The sequence below is a fragment of the Colius striatus genome, chromosome 10 (genome assembly GCF_028858725.1).
Source record: "Colius striatus isolate bColStr4 chromosome 10, bColStr4.1.hap1, whole genome shotgun sequence".
Classification (NCBI taxonomy): Eukaryota; Metazoa; Chordata; class Aves; order Coliiformes; family Coliidae; genus Colius; species Colius striatus.
Genome location: NC_084768.1, coordinates 29,647,076 through 29,669,104, shown reverse-complemented (window position 1 = coordinate 29,669,104; position 22,029 = coordinate 29,647,076). Strand labels below are relative to the sequence as shown.

The following is a 22,029-nucleotide window of genomic DNA, read 5'->3' as shown; positions in this document are numbered from 1 at the left end:
ACTCATGCCTGTGCTGTCACACTGCAGACCTTTGAAACTACGTCTCTTCTTTGAGTTAGAAGGACAAGTTATTTCCTGCCTTTTGAAAGCTTGTTCCTTAAAGTCGGTGCCTGTTTATTTTCCTAGTTTCAGGCACAAGTATCTATTATATAGCAAAATGAATTTTAAGGAGAGTAGCTGGCTGTCTGCTAGGAGTCTGGGATTTGTCTTTGTGAATGACATGACCAGAACCAGACATGGCATCATAGCTGCTGATGTGTTTCTGATTGCGTTAACGGCATTATAATAATATCCATATTATGTTCTCGACACTGCCTAACAGCTTGTTTGCCTCTTTTTCCAGATTCCAGCTGTACATTGTCTTCAGTTAAGTGTTCACAGTTTCTTCTCTATCCTTTTTGAAATGAGTGCTGGTTTGGCCTTACGTGGGTATATGAGTAGTTAGTTGTGAATCTATTGATTCTAGCATTGTGTTGACCACTCACCTAATAAATTCTTCACACTGCCAGGGATTTACAGAAAATCTACATGTTTGGTTTTGTGCTTTATCCACTAACTGTATGTGGGAATTAATGGAAAACCTTACGGTCTCCTAACATTTTGCTGTAATAATTTACTTCTGGTCTATTCAGAGATGCAGGAGTGAAAGTTACAGGATTTTCTAATTTGTACAGTCAGTAGGGGACAACAAAAAGTTTGTCATTCTTGGATGGAAAGAATGCCTCAAGTTAACATTAAAAAACACACACCAAGAAACCAACAACAAACCAAATATGCTTTTAGATATATCCCACCTAATTTGCTTAATACAAGTAGAATAGGATGGGAAGAGAGTAATCTTAATCACTTATTTAAAGGAGAAGCTTAACTAATAGTAACACATTTAAAGCACAAGATATAAGTAAAAATCTACTGTGTAAGTGAGAGGTTACTGCAGAGAATGCAAAATACATGATTATGCAGTAAGGGAGCAGGCCTTTAATGTGTATGTGTGTACAGTGCTACCTTCCTAGCAGCTCACAGCACTAATAGAACAGTTTTACTCTATTAAAAGGAAAGTAACTGAAATTAGAGAGACATGATTGGGTACTCTCATCTTAACTGTGGCAGCCTCTGCTTTTGGTTTGGGGAACCTGCTGTGAAGCATGGACAAGACCTGCCTCCTAGATGCTGTCACTGTATTCTTCTGTGCTGAGCAGTCTCTTGCAGCAATGATCCCTAAGGAGAAGGAGAAGCTGGTTGTGACAACGGGAGAGACTGTTAGTAAATGCAGTTAAATGGAGTTCTGATGTAGGATGTTTGAGGAGGGATACTCTTGAAGCTAATTTCAGGTTGCCAAGTGGGACAATGAAGTACAAGATTTCTGTGACAACATTGTCTGTAATACCTGCCAGCTCCATTCATGGGAACTGGTAGACAGCCCCTGTGTGTGGATGACATAGTGGAGTAAAAAGAAGGGATTAGGTGGAGTGGGAGCTGATTAATCTTTTGGGACTGCAGGCATCTGGCATACTGCAGGGTACTGCATCTCAGCCAAGACAGAACTATGCTGTGGGTACTAAAAATTTACAATGTAGAAGGCTGGAGACAAATCCAAAAGAGCATCTCTTCTTGTACTTTAGACTGGTCTTACAGGAAGCAAATATTTTCTTACGTAATAAATATTCTTTCTGTTGTCAACTGAAATCTGAGAGTTGATAGCACAGTCCTGGAACTGTGGATTTTGCTATTGCAGGCTCATGTTCCTGCCCAAAGAAATTCCATGATGCTGTTCTTCTTTAATATTTCTATCTTGGTAAACGTCATGTACAGAGCCACTTCCCTGTCCACACATCATCATCCATCATTCCTGAAAAGCAGGCACTGATAACTCCATAGCATAGGTTATCCTCCTGTGGGTAGATATGTGGCATGGCTGTTACACACAGGGGTTGGTTGATGCCAAATATACTTTTGTTTTATTTTTTTTTGATTCCTAGAACCAATATGCAGTCATTTGTAGGCTCTGCTTTGCTCCATCACTCAATATTGCACGTGACAGATTCATTTCCCTTTCCTGTATCTTGCTATTATATTGTTTTGTTTGCCTGTTGGCTCTTTGAGCCCTTTTTTTCCCTCCCTACATTTCTCAAGCTTCAGAGGCTTATTTGCTTTGATGGGAATATCTGAATCTATGAAGGCAAAAGCCTGTTAGGTATGAAGGAAACCACAGATACAGATTTTCAGACAGTATAATGAACTTTGTTTCTCACTTTCCTCATTTGAATTAATGGAAATTTTTGCAGTGAAGTGTCTATATAATTTTGAAAATAATAGCTTTTTGACAGTCATTTATCACTTTATCTCTCTAGGACTGAACAGGCAGTGGAATGCTACTGAAGTGTACTGAAATTAGCAAAACCTGAAGTATTAAGACTGAGAATAAGGTCTAGTGCTTTTCAGTAGTTATTTTACAAATAATACTTTCTACTTTATTTTACAGTACTACATACCTGCATTTAATGTTAAATGGGTACAGAGGCTTATAGATATTGAATTAGAATTATTGGGAAAATGAAAAGAATATTTTATTCATCTGTAATGTCTATTGATTTTTAAGTAAGTAGCCATAATGTCTATTGATTTTACTTCTTTTTTAAAGCAAGTTGTACATTGCAGTTTAAGCAGACTTGGCATAAATGCTGGCTAGCTTCTTACAGCTTCAGGTGGGGGATGGAGTGTGATTAGAGTTGCTTTACCTCCAGCTGAAAAATATTCCAACACCATGTTAACAAAGCAATGTACTTTCCCAGGGGCTCATCTAAGTAAGACTTAGAACATCTGAAAAGCTGCTTTTTCCTCTGAAGATTCATGGGGTTTTTGGTCAAATCTCTGGTGGTTCTTGTCTCCGTGTGAGCCATCTCAGTATTTTTTTTTGATAACTATCAAGCTGATGTTTTAATTTGTTTCCAAGATAAATACTTCAATAAAAAGAAATGATGGGCAGAAAAAAAAATCACAGTCTAATTAATTATTTAAGAAGGCAGTGGGGAATTAATAACAGTGGAAAAAAACCCCAAGAGTGTTACCTGTAATTTGCTTTTTTTAATCATGTAAGTGAGAAAAGATCATTGAAGATGTTAAGTCTAAAGTGTCACTTAGCATATATGTAAATCTGCACGAACCCAAGAAGCTGCACTGGGGTTGCTTTGGGTTAATGTACATGATATAATTTCTCCTATAGCCTGTCATCTGTAATTTCTGAGCTGGATGGTAGTTTTGCTTTCTGATGTTAAAAATCTGAATTCAACAAATAAGAAGTTTGTACTAAAAAGAAACCCTTAAATCCCAAAATATCATGTTTGAAGGAGGTATTTTTCATCTTAAGTGAAGTGAAACGCTTAAAATGCAGCGGTGAGTTTGGTGTAATGTTTTGGCCTTAAGAATAGGATTCAAATGGGAATCACAATCTTTTCTTTGTTGAGCTTTTACTTCATGAGAAATCAAAAAGTAACAATATATTAAAAGAGCTTTGATCCTGTTTTAGTCAGAATATGTTGGAACTATTTTATCAATTTCTAAATTGTTTTATTGAAATATCAGTTGTCACAGAATTTAAGTTTAGAGGAGAATGAAGGAACTTAAGTTGGTTTTTTTGCATGTGGAAAGCATGATTTTGTAGAGTCACTTCAATTCTTTTAATAATCCTTGGTTTTGGCTGCTGAGGTCATATTTCTCTTGTGAGAATTTGGTGAGCACCAGTACATCTTGGGATAGCACTGGCTGAGAGAAAATCAATGTTTATATAGGGACCAACGAATTAAACATGTAAAGGATTTTCTTAATGGATAAGACAACTTACTATGCTAAAGAACACGTAGGCAGAAGGTTGCTATTGGAAAGTTAAATCTTGAGTCTGTGCAAGCTATTTAGGTTATTTCTTCACAGATGCTCAGTAAACTTTTATCTTTTTAGCTTTTTTTTTGGAGTTTGGACACTCAAACAAAAATGTTCAATGAAAAATCTTATAAAAATTCTGTTCTCGTTAGCAGGCATCATAAAAATTGAGCAGTTTCACATCTACAACAAATATCCTTTGTATAAAATGTCTTCTAATATACATGGGGAACACATAAAAATTGTAACTTCTACTTGAGAAAAGCTATTGAATTGGAGCTGTTGACATTGTGGGGTAGGCAAAAGAAAACTGCAACAAAACTTTCAGAAAAGACACAGTGAGAAAGCTTGTGCAGAGATATACAGCTGGTTTTTAGGTGCTTGCACTGCTTTTGTACTTAATTGTTTTGACATACGAAAAATGTACCTGTTACATGGTTTACAGGCTGCTCTTTCTTTCAAGTATGTAGGGCTTTGAGTAGAGTGTACCATGTGTATCAGAGAAGCAGGGACTTTGATTCTGGTATTCTAGTTCTCCTGATGTTGAGTTAAAGAGTTAAAACCTGTGTATTAAAGACTGAATCCCCAGGAGCTATTGCAAGCTGAATGCTTGAACTATCCATTGAATTGCACCTGAAGGGTGCACATGGACATTGTTTAGACTAGCTGTTGTGAGACCTGTCAGGTTTAAGAGAAGCCCCTTCTCAAATCCTCTTTAGAGGACTGTTCAATGACAATTTCTAGTAAATTTGCAGCCCTTGCAAAGACTTCAGAAACTTCCTCTGTACCCTTAAGTACAAACAGAAATATACCTTAAAACCTGCCTTTGAAGCCAACACCCATATTAAAAAAGCTTTGCAGTTTCCCCCAAAAGACATAGAGAATGAAGAGAACTGTGTGCTTGACAGTGTGGAAGAGTAATGACAGTACAGACAGCCCTTGGTACCTGAGTGGCTTTTCCTGGGGATGAAGTCAGTGTTTGTTCTAATTTAAAGTATGGTAAAGGACAGAAGACAGAAGTCTTAGAGATTGATTAATGTCTTTTTTCTTCATATATTTTCAAGAGAGTTCGTATTTATAATTTAAATGCAACAGAAAGAAAATCCTAGCCAGAACATGTCCTTGTAATAGAATCAGCTGTTTCTGTCAGTCCATTACAGAGCACACTAATCGTCCATCAGAACTAAAAGTCATTATGCCCAGTCTGCAGTTTCTCAAATCTGTGCTTTGGGAGTGAGTGTCTGTATTTTACCAGTCCCTTAATTGGGAGTGAATTTTCCTTTACTCTGAAACAGATCTCTTGGCACCAAGTAAGCCTGAATTATCCAGCTGTGAGGCTGTTCAGAAACAAATCTGTGAAAGGTGTTGTATGACATGCTTTTTCATATGAGAAATCTCAGTGATCCAAAACCTTTAGTTTACTTGATGTTTGCACATTTTTTAATGTACCTGAAGGAGATGACTGGATGTGGTTATTTAAAAGTGTACCCCTGGGGTGAGGTCGGTCAGTGCCCATGCTTCCCAGCTCTGCCATCTTTCTTTTTGAAAGGAATAGATGTTGCTTTCTGAGATATGTTCCACCTCCTCTAAGCCTGAAGATTGCCTTGCATACACCAGTATAAGCCTTTCACTACACTTGGTTTGATCTTTAATTTAACCTTGGGTTTGGCCTAGCACCACTTACAGTTTTCCATATTATATTTCACCTCGGAGCACTGACACATGTGAATGTGACAGGCTGCATTGTTCCCTTGAAATTATGATAGTTTGAGAGTAAAACTTGAAAATTAGGGTAAACTTAGTGGTTATTACAGTTCTACCTCACCAAAATAGAGAGGATGTTTTAATTGCCTTTTAAAATTTGTCTTTATGTTTAATTTAAATATTCTTAAGCAGATAAAATATCTGTTTGAAAGTAGATGTGAAAGAGAGGGTAGGAAAGCACGTCTCAACTTAATGTTTGTTTTTCACTGAAAATGTGGTTTTCAGGAACTAATTATAAAAAGGTAGTTGTAGAAATACTTTGTTATAACTCTGACATGAGTCATACTAAGTGTATAAACACCTTGTATTTCCAGGGGATGAATATCTTCCTATACACATAATACAGATGTAGACCTTCTGTAGCTATTTGTTTTTGCTGTTAAAAATATTTATGATCTGGGAATGAACCAACAGAGCCCTTTCTTTCATCACTCTTGTCAAGGTTTTGTGTTCCAGTTTGGCTGTGGTTTGGAGCCCAGCAGATATAAACATTCAGCATGAGAGACTGTTCACTTTTGAGGGCTAAAAGAGAAGTTAAAATTGTGTTGTCTGCTTACAAAGATCTAAATGTTGTCTGGCATCTGGTTATTCCAAATTTTGACTTGGTGCTCAGTGCATGGATTTCTTCATTCAGTGAATGATGAGCTTTGCAAGAAATGATCAGAGCATCCTTTGCCTGTCCTTCCTTCCCTGCTTCTGTTGAGCAGTAGTGATTTGAGAGAGGTAAGCTGAAGTGGCTCACGTAGACTAGCAAAGCAATGAAGAATTACATCTGCTTGTTCTGTAAATAATGTCCAGTCAGAGCAGATGTAATTAACTACTGAACTTAATGGATGCCTCATGAGGTTACAGATGCTATCAGTCATAAGCTAGATGAAGGCAAGGAAGCTTTATATGCTTGGAATTCCTTTTAGAACTAATTACTAAATATCTTTAAAATTGATTGTTTATGCTTTCAATTTCTGAGAGTGTTTTCACGTGGTCTATGTGGAATGGACTTGCTGCAGCTTCAGGGAAGAATGGCAAGAGACATCTCCTTTATTGAGGTGTTTTGAGGAATGGAAACATTTCTCCCCCCTAGGACCTTCCTCCAGAGCTTTACTATTGGGAAATGTGTTTGTATTTCAGGGATTGCCAAGCTGTCCATCTATCTTGGGAGACTGCAAAATTCTGTTCATGTGTCAAAAGTCTTAGCCTAACATTAACAAAGCAGTTGGAGATATGCCTCTTAAAAACCAACAAAACCTCATTTCTGCCTGTCTGCTTCCAAATACTTTACAACTGAGGAGTCAATGAGAAACCAACCTGACAGAACAAACAGAACCTTTTGGACTGTTGGGGGATACCTGCTGCTGATGTTAATACTGAGCTGACCATCTGTCTCTCCTTGGTTCAACTGCAGTACTGCAGATTCTCTCAGCCATTGTATTTCAATATAATTTTCTTTGTTCACAGTTTGTATTAACAGTGCACTAGATGGATACGAGCTGGTGAGCAGGTCCATGAATTTTCATGTGTTGTATAACTTTTATGTAGGATAAACCATAAGGGTCTCCAAACTCACAATTATGCTGGGCTTGATTGTTCAGTTTCAAGTTCAATAAAGGAAGTTTAAAGGGTTTTATAAATAAAATTGAGGGTCAGTTAGCCTCGATGTCAGCTGTCAATTCTTTCACAAACAGCCTTTTAGGGAGTAGATGCATGTATGGTAGAAATGATGGGTGACCTAATCATAGATTAATATTAGTACAAGCCAACAAGGGAGAGAAGAAAACTGGATTTGTTTATTTGTAATGGTCCTGGCATTTTTAGCAGCTGTGACTGTTTCCTTGTGATCGTTGCATGCCCAGTCTTGAAGGAATTCTTGGTGCAAGTCAAGACAGAGTAATTTTAAAAGCAGTTTCTAACAATAGCATTACAGCTGCAGTCCCCTATGTCCCCAAGATGACACTCTTTTCTGCCTTTTCCAGAAGTTTTTAGAACATGATCTCTTGACTTAAGTTTCTGAAACTGGTGTGGTCTGACAAAATGAAAGAGAATTTTGAGCAGTTACTCCCATTATTTCAGATGGCTCTTTTGTGCTAGGCAGGCTGTTCCCACACACAAGGTGGATCAGGAATCTACTCCATGGTCTTCTAAAACTAGAATTGAGTAATGAGGGAGATTAATGAGGTGTCTAAGCTTTGCACTTCATTCCTCTCAATATTCTGTCTCCCTTAGGCTAATTTGTGCAAAAATATAATGCATATAAGGAAGGTTTGGAGCATTTATTAAGGGTCTGATTTCTCAGGTTTAAGTATAACCTGGCTTTTATTTACCAAAGCACTACCAGGCATCTTGCTTTTTGTTTTGTTGATCCATACATACATTTTAACTAGCTGTTACTGCTTATTTTGGGGAGTAAATTATCATAGTGGTCTTCTGAAGCTGTTGCAATTTATGGATTGTCTCTTATGAGACCAAATTTACAGGGTTTTTTTCTTGTACTATGCTGTTTTTTCTGTGCTACATCTAGGATCAGCTTGCAAAATTCAAGCTGTAGTCTTTAAATTTACTTTTTGCTGCTAATGAAATTACATCTTCAGAACATAATCTTTTATGTGCCATGTATCATTTAAAGAGAAGTTTGGCAAGTGTGTTTGAAAAGGGCTGCTGCTCCAGGTTTTTTTTTGTCTTGAGGAAACCAATTGAGTTGATAGTAAATTAGTTTGATGACATCTAAGGATTGAGCAGCTGAGTTACCATACCTGCTATTCCTGAGGTGACCAGGGGCCTCAGAGATTGTCTTTAAAAATTAAGCCTGTTTAACCTCAGCCAAAAGGCTTGGGATGGAGTATGAAACAAGCCATTTTCTTTAGTATGAAAACAAAGAGATGGCTGCATGACTGACAGAATTAAATTAGAGTGATCCTGTGTCCCAAATAAGAGATAGGAATGAATCCTGTGGAGGGAAAGGAGACCTGGGGAATTGAAAGTCACTCGTCGCTCTGGCTAGTGGGGTGTGTGTGCTTGCCACCCTGACCATGCCTGAAGACACTTCTCACATCATCTGTAGCTCAGCTGTGGCAGCTGGGTTATTCCTGGCGTTGGGCAGCTCTTCATTCACCCATTTGGGAATGTGGTTTGCATGCATTGTTTTTACTGTCAGTGATGTGTGGTTTTCAGTCATGTTTGTTACCATGAGCAGGTTCAGTCTAGCCCCAACCCTGCTGTACTATGTAATGTTGTATTTTGGGCTTGAAAACATGATGTAACGGAGAATATATGGAGTAGACACTTCAGCTTACTAAAATATATGTATGTATAAAGAAGTGAGCACTGAAAATAATCTTGAGGAAAGTGGGAATTCTTGTCTGTTTTGAGATATATCCTGGAATTAATTTAGGTCGAGTAACTGAAAATCTCAATCTCCTGGAAAGCCCTGAGGTTAAGTGATATGAGAGGTTAGTGGGCAACTGTTGGAGGCATATATTCTTGACAGGTTAATGCACAGATGTGACCTGGATCCTTAGCTTTGCCAACAAAGGCAGGAGGGCTAGTGGGGGAGAGAAAAGAATTTACTGTGTGTTTAAAGGGCCCTTAGCTTGGTTTTGTTCTGTAGTAACTGTGATTTGAAACAAACCCAGAGGCTTCTTTTCTTCTTCTCCTTCCTTTTTTCTTCCTTTTTTTCCCCTTTTTCTGTCTGATAAGAGATTTCCAAGCTGAAAAAAAGAGAGAAAGGCTGGAAGATACTAAAAACATTTAAATGCTTCATTGGCTTATGTGTGACCTGTGGGTTTGAAGACTAATGTAGACGAGTTATTTAGAGAAATAAGGTCACCTGTTAGACAGCTGAGGGTTTTTTCCTCATTTGGTTTTATATGTTAATATACTTTGCAAACAACATTTTCACTGACACGTTACTTCTGTTGAGGTAGAGAATGAATCCAAATAAATACATTTAACAGGCTGCCCAGAGGGATTGTGGAGTCTCCTTCTTTGGAGGTCTTCAAGACCCGCCTGGACATGTTCCTATGCGACTTCTGCAGGGGGGGTAGACTAGATGATCTCTAAAGGTCCCTTCCAACCCCTACCATTCTATGATTCTATGATTTAATTTGCTTTGAACTTATGATGTGTTTAGGGTAACACTGAATGAACAGGTATACTGTTATTCATTTTGCTGCCACACACATTGTCCTGAAGGCTCTGGCACGCTGTCACCACAGAGATGAGATTTCTTAGGAAAGGGTGGTTGCAGGCAGTTTGGCTGGTACTGAGAATATGGGAGAATGCATTAGCATTAAGCTGTCCATGGATATCTTAGGATATCCATGATTGCAGGCATACATTTTGTACAGTGTAGAGAAAAGACCAGGAATTAAACTCGATGTCCCCTCGGTATTTTAAACGATAGCACGAAGAGCTTGGGTATTCATTTTCTGTGTTTTAAGCATCTCTGTAGCTAAGCAGATGATCTAACAGTATGACCCTGAATTTAGTTTCTTAAAAAGCTGGTAAATTTGAGAAAATATCTGCAGCATATTCCATAGGTTTTGCTGACATTCAATACAGATATGGTTTTAGTGTTGCTGTTTAAAATTCTTTGCTGATGAGTTTGGGAAACAATAATTTCTAGAGAGAGAAATTGAGAAGTGCTGTTTTTAATAACCATTGACAATGATGTGGTGAAAAGGAGGAAATTATTTTTCTTGACAGATTCTGATGGGAGAAAGAGAAGCTTAGTGTGGGGTGGTTTTTCTAATCACCATGAAAAAAATCCTTCTGGTTAATCTGATGGATGGATTACAGTTTGCCCTTGTGTGGCCAGGTTGTATTTTCCATCAGAACTGGAGATTCCAACCGCCATTATATCATTTCTGCAATGCAAATGGTTGTGTATAGAAAGAGATTTAATTTATCTCCTGCTGGTTGGGAGTTATACCCTAAAGCAAATGTAGTCAGCAAAGGAAAAGTATTAAAACATGAGTGCGTGGTAGCAGGTCAATGAGTGTCGGAGGAATTTCATCATCTGTGAAATATTAACTGAAAAGTATTTACTGTTATATCTGTGAAAATATTTGTCTATTGTCCCAGCTGCTATGATAGTGAGCTACCTTGCAAGAAAGCCAAGGTCAAAGGCAGTCACAGGAATCATGCTGTCTGCTCTGGCAAAAATATGGAACATCCTGAGTGTAGCGATGGTTCTCGCTCTAATTTGAAAGGACTACATTTAAGCTGCCATCAGTGCAGCTTCTAGCATCCAACTTTGCCTCTGGGTCTGTGCCATACGTGCAGCTACATATTCAAGGACAAATTACAAGACTGAGAGAAAATGACAATTTTGAGTGATGGGCTCCTGTTTTGTTCACACTTTTATAACATAACAGATCTGTTTGAGATACGGGTTGTATGGTGGGTCAATGAACAAATAGGTTTCCAGACTTTAATTCTGTTTCATATTGTGTTCATATATGTATACAACAAGCCAGCACTCTTTCTGCTGCCTGAAACATTCCTGTTTCCAGGGACAATTTTTGTATACAAAAGATCCCAAGAGAATTAATTTTCAGTATCTTTCCTGTAAACAATATATTAAGTAACAGAATAATAATGCTTAAAATATTCAAAATAGTAAAAAATGCTGGGTCCAGGGAGCATCCAGACCTTTTGTGAAACTTAAACCATAGCATGTTACAGTGTCCAACTGAATTTCATCTCAGATCATGCAGATATAAAAACTTAAGATATAAGGAACTGTTTTGAGAGAAGGTATTCAAACCAGCCTTTTATAAATTCCATGATGCTGAATTTCTCTTCCAAGGTTAATTTTTGACTAGTTATCTGAAAATCTGCTGCTCCTTTTGTAGTGCTGCCTGTTTAATAATTATGCCTTGAAATATGGAACTGATACAAAAAATTAACTTTCAGAACAGTCTGTTCTGTAATTTGGGTACTGCAGGATTTAATACACTTCTTATTTTTTAAGATTTGTGAAAGTAGTTACTTGTTTCCACTTAAAGTTCCATGTGAATAATGTGCAACAATCTTTTCAGATACTTTATGCTATTTATCACTTCATGTAAATAAAATGTAAGCATCTATTTTGATGACTGAGAGAGCAGGTGGCATGGAGGCTGGCTGAAATAATGATGGTAATATATATAAGTACTGGCAGCACAAGGGCTCAGGGAGGCAGATGTGCTGTCAGAAGAGGCAGTTTGAAATCTTGCATGTTCATGTGTTGTTCTCATCAGAAGGGTGGTCTTAAATGAAAAATGTCCTTTAAGGTAAACTACTGTATTTACTTAAAAGATTACAGCTACACCCTATAAACTGTTTCAGACCAAGTAGTCACAGCTCAGCATTCTTTTATCAGTTATCTTACCTGTTAAAAGTGATTCCTTTTTCTGAGATACATAGAAATTATAATGCCAAACTCCTTTGTGGAGTTAGTCAAACCACCTCCCTCGTCATTTACTACCTAAAACATTTAAGCTTTGCTACAGGACTGATTTTGAGGAGAGTTTCACCTTTATAGGGTACCATTAACCTTTATAGTTTCAGTATTGCACACATCAAAGTGTTAAGCCATCTTAAGACCCAACTGAGTCTCCACCCTGTGAGTGTATCCCCATCTCTGATAGGCATTTTCATCGCCTGTGCTATACCTGAAGATCTGCAAAGTTCTCCTGTCAGTGACCATCCTCAAACAGGTGCCCTGAAACACACCGTCATTTATTTATGGAGTTTGCTGTCTCCTTACTTCCATCTCCAGGCATTTTCTTTCTTCTTCTCTGGTATGTAACTTTTTTAGGTACTAACTCAGCGGTGACTCAGGACAGGCAAAGCTGATAATGATGCTGCCCGCAGCTGTGTAACTTTCAGCTCTGATGCTTTTGCTTTGGGCTCACCGTTCATGGTCTGGTTTGGAGGATCTGAAGAAGAAGTGTTGTTACAGCCCTGCTCTGGAGAAGCAGAGAAGGATGAATCACTGGGAGGGTTCAGGTTTGGCATTTCTCCAAAGGACGGGAGAAGTGCTGCGGGAGCCAGGGCATGGCTTGGTGCACAGCTGAGAGAGTTTTTGAAGGGGCTTTTAAGACTAACATGAAATGAAGCGTAATGGAACAACAGGTATAAAAATTGATTGCTTTGATTGTGCTCTTTGTTGTCAAGACCGCAGAGGTGTTAAATTTGAACTGTTGCCTATTGATTCCACAGCTGTGCTGTGTTTGTCAAGCTGGAGGTGCAGCATGAAAACAATTGCTTCATGGATAGAATTATATTTCAGTTGCATTGAGATGTCATCTGTTAGTACTTTTTTCCTTCCTTGTTTGGAAACTCAGTCGATGACAGATTTCAAAGAGTTTCAGGAACAAAGACCAAGTCAGTCCTTCCTTTAACCTTGCATGCATTTAATCCTGAATTAGCTACATCATAGGAAGTATTGAAAGGCAATATCGTGTGAGGGAAAACAAGTGTACAGTAGAGGAAAGGAGAAGGTTTGTCTGCTCTTGTTACTGGCTCATGATTCCAATGGTATATGTCCAGGAAAAGCTTACAAACATGAACCCTAAAAGCTCAAAAATTAGAAGGTAGATAAAGAGATTGAAAGGTCACTGTTTTCATCCAGTACCATGAAATTCCAGAGCTTTATGAATTCATTGTGAACATTTCTGGGGGCTTTGGCAATGTTGGAGTGAATGGGAAACGTACCCTCTGCTCAGCACCTTTGTTATATCAGATCTTCTTTAAAGAGGATCAATTAAATACATCTGCTCATGTGATGCAAGGGATGTATATGCATGTATAAGTCATATACACAAACAGAATGATATATATAATAACTGTATCTTAGCCATTTATCCATTTGTAGTGGCAATAAACTATCATTGCTACGTAGGCTTCACAGTTGGAGACTTTAATTCTTTATAACAAATGAGAGTGGAAGAAATACCTTTTTAGAATGTAAACCACACAACCTGTTATAGATGCTAATGATTTATTATCTTACATACTTGAAGTGTTTTGATTAGATCTTGACAAGTTTGTCTGATGACAGGAATTTATTTCTCGATGCTGTAAGCTGTCAGCCTTGTGATAATTCACACGTGAAATTTGCTCAGCGGAGTTAAACTGTAATGAAATTTCAAATTGCAGAGAACTCATACTTGAAAATAATAACAGTACATTTAAGATTTGATGATTTTTGTTGCTGTTGTTCTAGTAGCTGTAGCTCTTTGGTGTCTTTGAAAAACCTCGTGTTACAATGTCCAGCGTGTTACTTCACAGAGCAGGTTGTCAATAACATTGTTGATCATTTAAATCGACACACAGTCTGTAACTAAATGTGGAAAAGAAGGTACCAGATTGTATGGATTTGGTTTATCGAAGTGACATTGTTTCCTTAGTGGGGATGAAAACCACAGCACCTAGATGAGTATTCTGAAACGGAGAAGTTGGAGTTGGCTCTGCTGTTCCTTCCCATTTTTGTGCCAAAGCCGCAGTGCAGCAGCCCCAGACCAGCTCGGGGCCGTTCCCCAGGTCTTGCCCGCTTGCCCTCTCCTTCCCCAGTCCCGCCAGCTCGGAAGGGAAATCTGTTAGCGTTTTCTTTGTGTTACGTGGAGTGTGAAGGGAAAAGCAGGGCAGCCTCTTCCTTTTGGCCCGTGCGGCGGGCGGGCTCCGTCTCCCATCTAGCGGCACCCCGCGGGAGCGCAGGGCCCGGCGGCCGCGGGCGCTGGGGTGGAGGCGGCACGAACAGCACAAAGACGGCTGCTGGCTGTGCGATGGTTTCGTTCTCCATCCCCGTCCGTGCCGTCTGGGTGTTCATGGTCTATCTACTTAAATAAAAACATTAACATTGCCGGGCTTATTTTGGTTTTGCTGCTTTGGTGCAAGTGGGAGTTGTGTCTCATTGGCCTCAGACTTTTTGTGATAACATATAGCATCAGCAATGCCTATGTTTGGAAAAGAACCCACAAACTCCACCCTAAAAGCCTGTCTGTCGCATAACATTTTGCTTTTGGTGAGAATGTGAGAGCATAGGTGCAGCAGATGCTGGGCATATTGTGCACCACGCTGCTGGAAGAGGTTTGGCTGTGATGCTGATGGGATATGTAGGACAGAATTAATTACTGCCTCATCTATGTTTGGGCTTGAATTTCAAAGCTAGATTTGCTCTGAGTGATTACAATTTTGTGACTGCAAAGGCAATGATTATTCAGACAAAATGCATCACTTCTGTGGCCCATTCTACTCTGCTCTGAACGTGTGCAGAGTCACCTCTTAGGCACAGCAGTGCTGTGCACAGTTCTACACTGAACATGCATTTGGAAATGGTCAGGATTTTATTCATTTGGCCTTGGACATGTATTGATAAATAAATGAGCAATATATAATAAATAAAATTAACTCAAGGTTTTCATTCTCTTTTTTTCCAGAAGGAGCTCAGTCTTCCCAGAAGAGGAAGCTTGTAAGTATCATTGTTCATCACTCGATTTGTTTTGAACATATATAGCTGTTCAATTGCAGGAATCATTGAAATGGGCAGATACTCTGTTTTCTCTGTTGTCATTCTCAACAATCTGTCATGCACTTGGAAACAGCTACCTTGCATTTCTCTGAGACTGAAGCTTCTATTCATTTCCTTAAGTACAGTAGGAAAAAGCTGGTAGTGTAAGCTTACTTCTAATTATCAGCTGGAGCCGATCCTGATATGGAAGTAGCTGTGGTGTTGAGTGTTGCTTGCACTGACATCACTGAAGTGACTCCAGAAGTCACTGATTATTTATGTGATATGGACAGCTTTGATCACTGCTCTTCAAACAGTCTGTTGACAGAAGTCTGAGTACATAGCTCCTGGGCCGTGCAGGTCGGGTGTTTGTGGATCACTCAGTGGAATAGAATTATTTCGACAAAGTAGCAAATGTGGGGAAAAGCAGGATTTTAAGCATGTGGTTTAAATAAATAGCAATTTAAAGGAAATGTTTCGATGTTTAAAGAATTTCAGTGAACTAACTTGTGTTTCAGTGACATTATGAGAGCTTGGCTTCTGCTAGGCTTATGGATTTACAGTTGAAGAAATTCTGTTATTGATTGCGTTATGTAAAAGATAAAGCTTCTGTACTGCTTGCTGTTGCATTGTGATTTATCTTTGTTTCCCAAAGCTTTTGTAGACCACAGATACGAAGCTCACAAAAGCATATAACCTTTCTTCCTCAGGTTTCTGGTTAGAGAGAGAAATGATTTTCAGTCTTTTGGTGTAAGCTATCCTCTTTGTATAAGAAACAGTGTTTGGAAAATGCTGAGCAGTGCCAGTGATTCAGGGCTGAACAATACAGAGGATCAAAGACCTTTTTTTAAAAATGGGGCATGACCAGACCTCTTTGTTTAGTTCATATGACAGTGGTAGAACAGTCAGTGAGTTATTTAAAGAACATGAGACACTGGATGGTTTTTTTCCTTTAACTAGTATGTCTTAAAGGCTGAATAATCTGTATTTGGTAGAAATTTATGAAAGGTGGTGTTCGTAATTGGAAGACTGTGAAAGTTCTTTGAACAAATGGTGGAGCAATGGGTTATCAGTAAGTTTTTTGTTTAGTGTAACTTAGATATTTTTGTACAAAACTTTTGGAGTTGAAATTGAGGATGCCAGAGGCACACCCTTTCCTCATTCAAGCGTGGAGGTGGGTATGATGCAAAACCATTCATAGATTTCCATTTGAAATATCTGAGATACAAATGAGCTGCTTCAAACGACTAGTGTTTTATTTTGTAGTGACTAAACCCAATGGCTGAATGTTTTGTTTCTGTATTGACTTAACACCTTCAGTTTTCATTACTTCACTTTAGTTTTCTTCTACAAGTGAGTGAAGCCATTCTTATGTGAAGAAGTTTATCAACCCGTGTCAAGATGATCTAGACCATAAATTTTAAGCACAAGGTTGCAGCTGTTAGTGAGACTGGAAATCTATGAAGAACTGAGACGTCTTTGGTCAATTGCCTGTGTTATCTTGTTGATTATTTGATTGTGGTTTCTGGAATTGCAGATTTCTATTGTCAGTTCTGCCAATTGATTTCTTGTTGTTTGGAAAGTTTAACTATTTATGAAGTCAGTAGTCCATTGTGGGTTGTGTATGTTTGTGGCAGTGTTGTACTGTTAGGCAATGTATGCCCACTGAAAAGGGTCCCGTGGAACTGAAGTACATGATTTGCATATGCCAGTATCATAGCTCTTGCTTAGTCTTGAAAAAAATCTGCTGCTAGTCTTCAAATCAAGAATTAAAGGAATTTATATCAAGAAAGAGAATACTTACAATGTGTGTGTACATGTTAAAAATGTACATGCAGTATGTGTAAATGTTTTCAAGGGTGACTTAACGATGTGTGTTTTACTACAGACTGCAGGCAGTTCTCAGGTTTTCTGGAGGCTTTTTCTCTGCTCCAATCAACAGTGAACCTCATTAGCAAAAATAAATTCTGAAAGTACTTTTTCCTCTTACTGAAAAGCTGCTGTTGTGCTGTAGCTGCTGAATAGGGAGAGTTGTGGATGTAGCTAGGTCCTGATTCATTGACTGTCATTCATTGACTTTTGTTCACTGACAGGAGCAGAAGCAGGAATTGACAGAAGGATGAAGTATCTGGCTTGGTGCCAGAAACCCTCAAGAGGTGCATCCATTTTCTGCACAAATTTCAGCCTTTGTAGCAGTTCAGTAGCAATTGTGTTATACAGAAATATAGAGCCACTCAGCATTTTTCTCTGTGCTAGTCTGGAGGTTGGGGTGCACTTACTACTGCAAAAAGATCATATCTGGGAGAAATCATCATTTTCCAGCCAGCCAGAAGTAGAATGAAGATTTGATTATTGGTGATTGCTTTGGTTTATTATCGAGTTAGAAAGGTTTTAGACTCGAGATTAGCTAGAGTATTTGTCAATGTTGAATGCGGAAGGGTGAGCTGTTCTTAATGATGCTTCTAACTTTTTTTTTGACTCTCATTACTTCATATTTGCCTGGGTCAATATTAGTAGCCTCTGTTTTTCTGCAGGAACTGATTGTAAGCATGGACAGCAGCAGTTGCTATGTTTGTACTAGGGAAAAGGAGTGGAGTTAGATGTCTGTGTACTTTTGGCAGGAGAGAATGACAAATCTTGTAAGCTAAAGAAGCTCTCCTTAAAGAAGAGAATGCATGGTGGGATGGAGCCAGTGGAGTCTGTTAATTAGTGACTTTACTTCCATATTAGCAGAAAGGAGCACAAGCGCACCGTAAAGGATGACTTTGCCCTTGGAGATCTTGCAGTCTAATCTTGATATAATCAGCACAGAGTGAGCAACCATGTAAAACAGATTGGGGGAATTATATGCAGGGTGACATTAAGAGGAATGCCTGACTATTTAGATACCATTTTGTTGTTAATGTGCTTAAAGAGTGTATGTTTCTGTAGGATGGGTTATGTTTAATACACTAAAGGAAATTATACTCAACTGAGATGTAGGCTGTTAAGAGACTGAAGAATACAGTTATGAGAACAGAAAGAAGTAGTTACATTCTGTCTCTGGTGTGGCTCAATAATCAGAGTTCAAAGTTTTTGGTTAATTATGCATATAAATGTATTGGTTATGTTTTTTTCTCATACTTTGTTCACCAAAAGTAGTTACCACTCATGAATTTAATTTCAATTAGTGAATATGAAGTGATACATCCAAAGTTTGATTTCCATCCTATTAGTGGAAGTGGTTTAATTATTTCCAGCCATTACCCTGTTCTGTTCTATTGGTGCTGCAGCATCTACAGAGATTGTTTTTGTGTTGTTGACTTCAGCTTTCGAACGGTTTGGATGTGCACCTGCACGTGAGGCGCACTAGGGATGCTCCAGACTCGAAAGGACAAAGGTGACGACTGTGCAGCAACTTGAGGCTCATGATGGAGTGTTCATGTGTGTAACAGCAGCTCAGCATCCAAAAGACCAGGCTGCAAACTGTAGATTTCCATTGTCTGCAGGATGGGCAGCACCAGCCTGGAGCTGTTTCTTCTGATTGTCTCCTTGGCTAGTCAGCAGTCACTAAATCAAGTTGGAGTTGCGTTTGAGCCATTTGGTTTTGTTCAATACTCCATTTTTAATAAATTCAGTCATTTATAACATGAACTTTATTGACCTGTTCAGGTTTTTTATGTGGGTTTAAAAATCCTCATGGTTTCTTAGGCAGAGTTACTAGCCTGGGTTGCTTTAAATTTTGTACTAAGTGTAAAATTTTCTGAAATGGAAATATTACTTTCCCATGTTATAGCTAAGCTTGAAAAAAGAAATTTCCTGCTAAACCAGTTTTACATTTCAGATGCAAGTTATTTTTGTTAATTCTTTCCTGCTATCAACCATCTGTATCAAATTACTTTTAAAGTTTGTGTCCAAATGGAAAAAGAAGATGGAGGCATAAGAAACGTGAGAATGAATTGTAATCCAGAATATATCTGGTAAAAATACATATAAAAATCAATGAAGTGTTACAAGCTGCTGTTTTGATAGTGATCCATGCTGATAAATACTACTAGTTACCTCAAGTTTTTATGTCTATCTCTATGAAATGTGTTCAGCAGCATAATAGTGTTTGCTAAAGTTGTGTGCAAGGCTTTTATGGTAGTCCTTATTCCTTCTAATCTCTTTTAAAGGCAATTTATGTCCACTCTGGGGCTTGTTCTCCCTCCTTCTCTGCCCTCCTCTTTCTCCTTTATAAACCTCTGAAGGTTCTTAGTCTCTACAGACATAGATATTTCATAGGGTTTTTCATTAAACAAGTCTTCCTCATAATTTGTTAAACTTGCCTGTAGCTTCCTGACAGTAAAATAACACACAAATGCACCAAGGAATTTGTTTGGGAGGATATGCTGAATACTAGTGTATATCACCTTTTACTTGTATTTTTTTTTAATGCTTAGACTGTGGAAACAACAATAGACCTGATGGCAGGGAAAAGAATTTCTGGCCTTTAGTGGTGGTTTATGTCTTTATCTTGCCATGCTCAGGTGCTGTGGGAATTTCCTCAGTATCTGCAGAGAAATGGAGTAAATCATTCTGTTTCTGTTCCTCTTGGCGGGTAAGTGTTTCTGCTAGGGATCGATGGATGCCATTTCCCTGCCAGGAGCAAGTGCTATGCCTCAAACATGGAGAAGCCAAAGTGCTGGAAATGGAGAGAAAAAAAAATGGTGCTGAAAAGGAAGAAGGAGTTTTGCTACTTTTGCACTCTGTTCTGTCTTAGATCTGCAAAGCCAGTAAGAAATAATGCCTCCGTTCAATGCTATCTGCTTGTGATACTTCTTACAAATGGGGAGAGAAAGAGGTGGTATTTTCTAACCACTCCATCCTCTGAGCTTCACAGAAGCAGCTCAAAAGCAGCAGATCAAAAATAACTCGGTGCTCTTAGGCCGATATGTGGGGCTGGCTCTGGAGGTGGAACGTGCCGAATTATTCCTGCAGGGCTGCATGGGAGTGTTGCTATTTGTGTTGTAGGCTTTAACATAATATGAGAGCATTGTTTCTATAAAAGAAGAGATTTCCTGAATAAGAAGGATTTTAGTGTTCTGTATGTACTGTAATCTCAGAGACAATTAATTTATGGAGGTTTTCATCAAGAATTTAAAAGTGAGAAAAGTCTTTTTGGGCCATTTGTATCATTAAGTTTTCAGTACCAATCCAGAGTCTCATTTAATACATAAAATTACGCATGACTTACCAAATTTGTACCCTTTGGTGCTTGTTGTGCTTTCTTGCTCTGAAACTATGATGAGGGGGTGCAGAGGCTCTGGTTGTGTAAGGAATGTACACCCTGGCCCTTACTTTTGAGACCTGACAGTTTGTTCTCCTGGTGGGACGTAGCTGTGAGAAGTTGAGAGGAGCGTGGGGCGCTCCTGCTGTGATGTGAGTTATAGGAGGATCTGAAGATAGGAGTTGCAATGTGGAATTTAACTTGTTCGATGAGGAGTTGAGAATAGCAGCCTTTACCTGCCTAAATTCAATCTTTAACACTTTAAAGGCTATCAAAGATATTTATTTGGAATTGTTTTGGGAGGGGAAAAACTACCTTCTTACAAACACACGTTTAAATATATTGGATGTTATTTTGGGGCAGTTTTGTTAATAGTTTGAAATTGATTTTGAGCAGATTGAAATTGACATTTGCAAACAAATCTGCAAGACTTGAATTGTAGGAGGGAACATTGTCTCCTGGCAAATGTGTCCTTCCCCCCTCCCTCCTTCAGCATTTGGCTCCTCAGGCTGCTGCGGTTGCTGTTGCTCTGTTTTCAGCGCTAGAATCCATAAAGTTTCTAGCTGAAAGGGACCTTGGGAGTCACAGGAAGGTGTTGTAAGATTCAAGTTGTGCGTGCTCTGAAGGGGATTGATTTCTGAAACAGGGCTGGTTCACGTGTTCCCCCGGCGGTGGAGAACAGCTGCACTTTGCACCACCGAGGACTCCGCAAGGGCTTTGGGTGGCAGCGGCGACTGTTCCTCCCGCAGTGTGAGATTTCAAGCTGCTGTGTAAGATATCTGTCAGAGTCCTTTCAACTGTGCCATCGCTCCTTTTGGCTTTACACTTTCCTTTTGATTTGGTGAGAGTGACTGTTCCTGCTCCTTGGAGCCCCGGGAGAAGTTTGTCACCGATTTGCTGTGGGCTCAGCCTGCATGTGTCAGGGCTGCTGGCTGGCTGCGTGACAGGTCAGATGCCTAGTTTGTGTCCTGGACTTTTCTGCGCCTTCATTTCGTACTGGTGGGCTTCGTTTCCTTTCTCTGAATGCTATGAATAGACTTGTAGAAGATTTAAAAAAATATCACTTAGGTTTTTGACATGAGCTGTGTGATTAATCTGGACCATTACTGAAGTCCCGAGGTCTCTGTGACACTGGGGTACGTGAAGAGCTTGGAATTGCACTGATTGTTCTGTGCTCTGCGTTGGAGTGATAACGATGGGCTCTCCTTCCTGGCTCTAAGCCTTTTACTTTGGGAAGAAACGTAGTGTATCAGCACAATGATGAAACGGAGGAAACAGAGGCTTGGAGCCCCGTCTCTGCGGATCCAGTAAGGACTATTGTGAAAAATAGATTGCACTTAAACATTTCAAATTGAAACTATGAAGAAGAACAAGCCAGAATATTCTGTGGCCAATAGACAGTGCTTTTATTTGTTAGGACTTTATCTCTTGTGCTGTACCCGAGATTTCATTTGGAAGCTTTAACATGTCACTTTTGTGCAACATTTACCATAAAAGTATAGCCAAAAAAGAGCAATATTGAAATGCTTTTAATTGAGTACATTGTGGTTTGGTTTTGTACCAGTGGTAAACTGAATGTTTGTAACTGTCTTCCTAGTTTGGTGACTCTTCAGATGTAAAAAATACTTTTAACAGTCTTCCAGAAGTCTGT

General features: G+C 38.9%; 2 protein-coding genes across 12 annotated transcripts in view; one reads left to right on the top strand and one right to left on the bottom strand.

The window, feature by feature from the left end:
- PRDX1 (peroxiredoxin 1) overlaps nucleotides 1-22,029 on the bottom strand; it is a 354,386-nt gene that overhangs the window by 197,303 nt on the left and 135,054 nt on the right. The window lies entirely within an intron of this gene.
- Nucleotides 1-22,029, top strand: part of MAST2 (microtubule associated serine/threonine kinase 2) — a 190,336-nt gene that overhangs the window by 66,055 nt on the left and 102,252 nt on the right. For all 11 annotated transcript variants that reach the window (XM_062003288.1, XM_062003286.1, XM_062003282.1 and 8 more), the window contains one exon: nucleotides 15,060-15,091. In XM_062003288.1, coding sequence (XP_061859272.1) covers nucleotides 15,060-15,091 — 32 coding nt within the window. The remainder of the gene's footprint in view (nucleotides 1-15,059; nucleotides 15,092-22,029) is intronic.